The sequence below is a fragment of the Macaca fascicularis genome, chromosome X, assembly GCF_037993035.2.
Source record: "Macaca fascicularis isolate 582-1 chromosome X, T2T-MFA8v1.1".
NCBI lineage: Eukaryota > Metazoa > Chordata > Mammalia > Primates > Cercopithecidae > Macaca > Macaca fascicularis.
In genome coordinates, this window is record NC_088395.1 from 141544355 (window position 1) to 141547975 (window position 3621).

Consider the following 3621-nt stretch of genomic DNA (forward strand, 5'->3'; position numbering starts at 1 on the left):
AAAATAAATAAATAAATAAATAAATAAATAAATAAATAAATAAATAAATAAAAATGTCTACAAAGCACATGGTTTGACACAGCAATTCCACTGCTATGAATGCACACTACAGAAAATGTTTTTTTTTTTACCTGATGAAAGAAGTTGCAGGATTATATAGAGTTCAATAATTATTATTGTTACCCATATTGTTTAAAGATTAGAAGAATAGATAAGTAATTTTTATGTTTTAAAGCAGAAATCACTACAAATATTAGAACAGAAGAACCTATAGCTTCAGAGGGGTGGGGCTTCAAATTGCAGTTGAAATCCACTCTATGGATCACAGCAGAGATGCTGGATTAATATAAGAAAAGAAAGATGCAGAAAGAAAGCCCACTGGCATAAGACACAATTTCCAAATTCATGCACATCTCACCTTGATTGCTCTCAATGTATAAAGTGTTTTATTTTCTTCCACAACCACATTAACTTTTTGTCCAACTTTTAGAGGAACGTTGCCAGTCACAACATCACTACTGAAGTAGATCGACTCATCAATCATGCCATAATCACCACAGAAACTTGTGACAACTCCCTGCACAGTTTTCAACTGGGTGTCACCTACAAGGAAAAGAAACAAAAGTTACATTATTAGCTTCAAATGCAAACATCTACTACAAATATGTCTTACACTCACCATCTGCATAAACCTGGGCAGAGAAGCTTTTTTAATGTCTCTGATCTTGTTTTCATCTGTCAATCCACAGCAATCACGATTTTGCCTAATAGGGTTGTTGTACATTTTTTAAAATTTATTGAAATTTTAATTTTTAAATTTACAATTAATTTTTAATTTTTTCAGCAGAGTCTGGCTCCACTGCCCAGGCTGGAGAGCAATGGCGCAATCTGGGCTCGTGGCAACCTCCGCCTCCTGGGTTCAAGCAGTTCTCATGTCTCAGCCTCCCTACTAGCTGGGACTAGAGGTGCGTGCAGCCACGCCCATCTAATTTTTGAATTATTGGTAGAGACGGGGTTTTGCCATGTTGCACAGCCTGGTCCCCAACTCCTGGCCTCAAATGATCCACCCACCTGGAACTCCCAAAGAGCTGGGATTACAGGTGTGAGCCACTGTGCCCAGTTTGTGAATATTAACTGACACATGCACATCAACTGTCTAGAGTTGTGAGTGCCTTGCACAAGAGAGTTATCACCATATCTACATATGAGAGTCTTTAAGCTTCTGCTCCTATTATATCCCTTCATCATTATCACCAACATGAAGAGTAGCACCTTCTATAGACACTTAACCATCTCAGCAGACAAAACACTAAAAGATATCTGCAGATTGAAGGCTAGCCCAAAATAAAGTCTGAATGGTTTTCTTTCTTTTGTCTTCTTCATATTATTATTATTTATTTTTATTTATTTTTTAAAATTCTACACGAGCCTAGCTGATAAGCAACATTTAGGAATCTGACTTCAGCAGTCTGCCCACACAACGGGTTCTCTGCCCTCCTATGGGATCAGATAAGTATGAGGCGTCCCATTGGCTTCAAATGACATTCCCATTTGGGATACAAGCCTAAATTCACTCGCAAATTAGGGAGTTTCTCGCCTGCTGGAAATATAAATAGGCATGTGCTGCACAACCACGTGGGGAAATAGCACAGGCGGTAAAGTCTCCAAGGTCTTCTCTGTCAACACCTTCTCACTTTAGATGGACAGGAGAGTTTGGGGGTTGGTTCTCAGGAACTTGTTGGGGACTCCGGACACCTCCCCATGCACACACAGAAGATGGAGACGCCGTCATGTGCTGTACCAGCCCGAGTCACCACAGCCTCATGCCAGGGGTGACAGAGCCCCTATTGGGAGGCTTCTGAGGTGGGGGACTAGGGGACACACAGAGGAATACCTTGTGGGAGCCCCTGCTGCTGTGGGCCCTGCTGCTGTGGACCCTGCTGCTGTGGGCCCTGCCGCTCTGCGGGGTCAGCCGTCCTCCGAAAAAAGGCCAAAGCAAGTCTCAGAAGCCTGAGCATCGTCCCAGTTATCACCACCAGCCTGGACACCGCTTGTGACAGATGAAGCACAAGACCTCCTCAGTAAAGGAAGCCCTCAGGTCACGGCGTCTCCTCAGGGACTCGCCTCCCGCTTCTCCTCCTCAGCCTCTGTGGGATGGGACCCAGACGTAAGTGAGCCCCCCTCAGGAAAGTCAGGGAAACCGCAGTCACCAAAGGAGCTCACAAGTACCCTTCTGGCTTTTCCCTCTGAGCATGCGCTCATCAGGGCCCACCCTCAACCACTGTCCAGCCAATGCGCGTGCAGTGGGTGGGTGGGCAGGTTCCTGTGGCTATTAAAAGGTGACGGGCGGGAACCTCGTGGCTCCTCCCATCAAGGCTGAGGGCACCATTAAGACGGCCTGGGGAAAATGGCTTGAGGGCTTGGGTTTTGCGTGTACTCAGGGGATACACGGTCTTCTGTTGGGTTTCCTGGGAGGATGGGTGCCTGAAACACCGGCTGTGCAACCAAAAATCCTATTCTTGCCCTTGTATTCGTGGTGCTTAGCATAAGGACTTACCACTCAGTGAGTGGCCAATAGTTACTCCTCACCAGGAGTAACTATTTTGTGAAGAGAAGGCACCATGTGGGTAGTCAATGTTTTAGTGATAGCAAGTACGTGTCTTTTGTACTAGGACTCCCATTTTGAGTCCAGTGATAATTTATAATAGAATCATTTTATGATCATTGCTACCATGCACACATCGCTTACCTATTTATACTTACATTACTCTGCTGTACACATTACCCTTATTCATTCATTTGGCAAAATTTGTGAAGTGCTGTGAGCCAGACACTGTTCTGTGTTCTTAAAGTTTGTTAGTGAATGAAAGAATCAAGAATCTTCGCCCTGTGAGGGTAGATTTTTCACAGGATACAAAAGGGAGACACTAAACATCACATAATAAAATATATGATATGTTGGAAGGCAAAAATGCCATGGAAAAATATAGCAGGACAAGGGGAATCCACAGTACTGGGAATGGTGGGTTGGATTGCAGTTTATAATAGCATGGTCAGAGTAGCCCTCATTGGAAAGCAATAGTTGAGAAAGATGTTGGAGTTAGCCAGGCAGCTGTATTTGATGAAGCCATTCAGATGGAAGGCTCAGTTTGTGCAAAGACCATACAGCAAGACTGTGCCTGATGTGTTCAAGGAAAGCCAAGTGGTTGGAGCAGAGGCAGTGAGGGTTAGAAGAGTAGGAAGTATGGTAAGAGAGGTAATAGAGGTTCAGGCTGTATGTGGGACAGTGGGACACTGGACGTTCTTTGGCTTTTATTGCCCATGATGTGTAAAGTCCCTGAGAGGTTTGGAGCCTCCCAGGAATCACTCCAGATGCTTGGTTGTGAATAGGCTGGAAGAGGTCAGAGCATGAAGCAAGCGGAACAGTTCGGATGATTCTGCTGCAATTCATGGGCACTGTGGATGAAAGCTGTTTGTCTTTCCTCTCCTGCAGTGAGAACAGGTAAAAGTATTGCCAAAGATGATCATCTAGTTAATGGGATCGGTTGAGGGTTATCTATGTCTCAAAATATAACACAGCTGTGTGAATTTCCTAAGGAGACCAAAAAACATTACTACACC

General features: G+C 44.2%; 1 protein-coding gene across 1 annotated transcript; it reads right to left on the minus strand.

The window, feature by feature from the left end:
• Positions 1–283: 283 nt before the first annotated feature.
• On the minus strand, positions 284–2506 carry LOC135969087 (cancer/testis antigen 55-like). The gene is made up of 2 exons (XM_065537887.1): positions 1895–2506; positions 284–603 (listed from the first exon to the last, which is right to left on the minus strand). The coding sequence occupies exons 1-2, from the start codon at positions 2016–2018 to the stop codon at positions 404–406; spliced, it is 324 nt and encodes a 107-aa protein (XP_065393959.1). The 5' UTR covers positions 2019–2506; the 3' UTR covers positions 284–403.
• Between the last annotated feature and the right edge of the window lie 1115 nt (positions 2507–3621).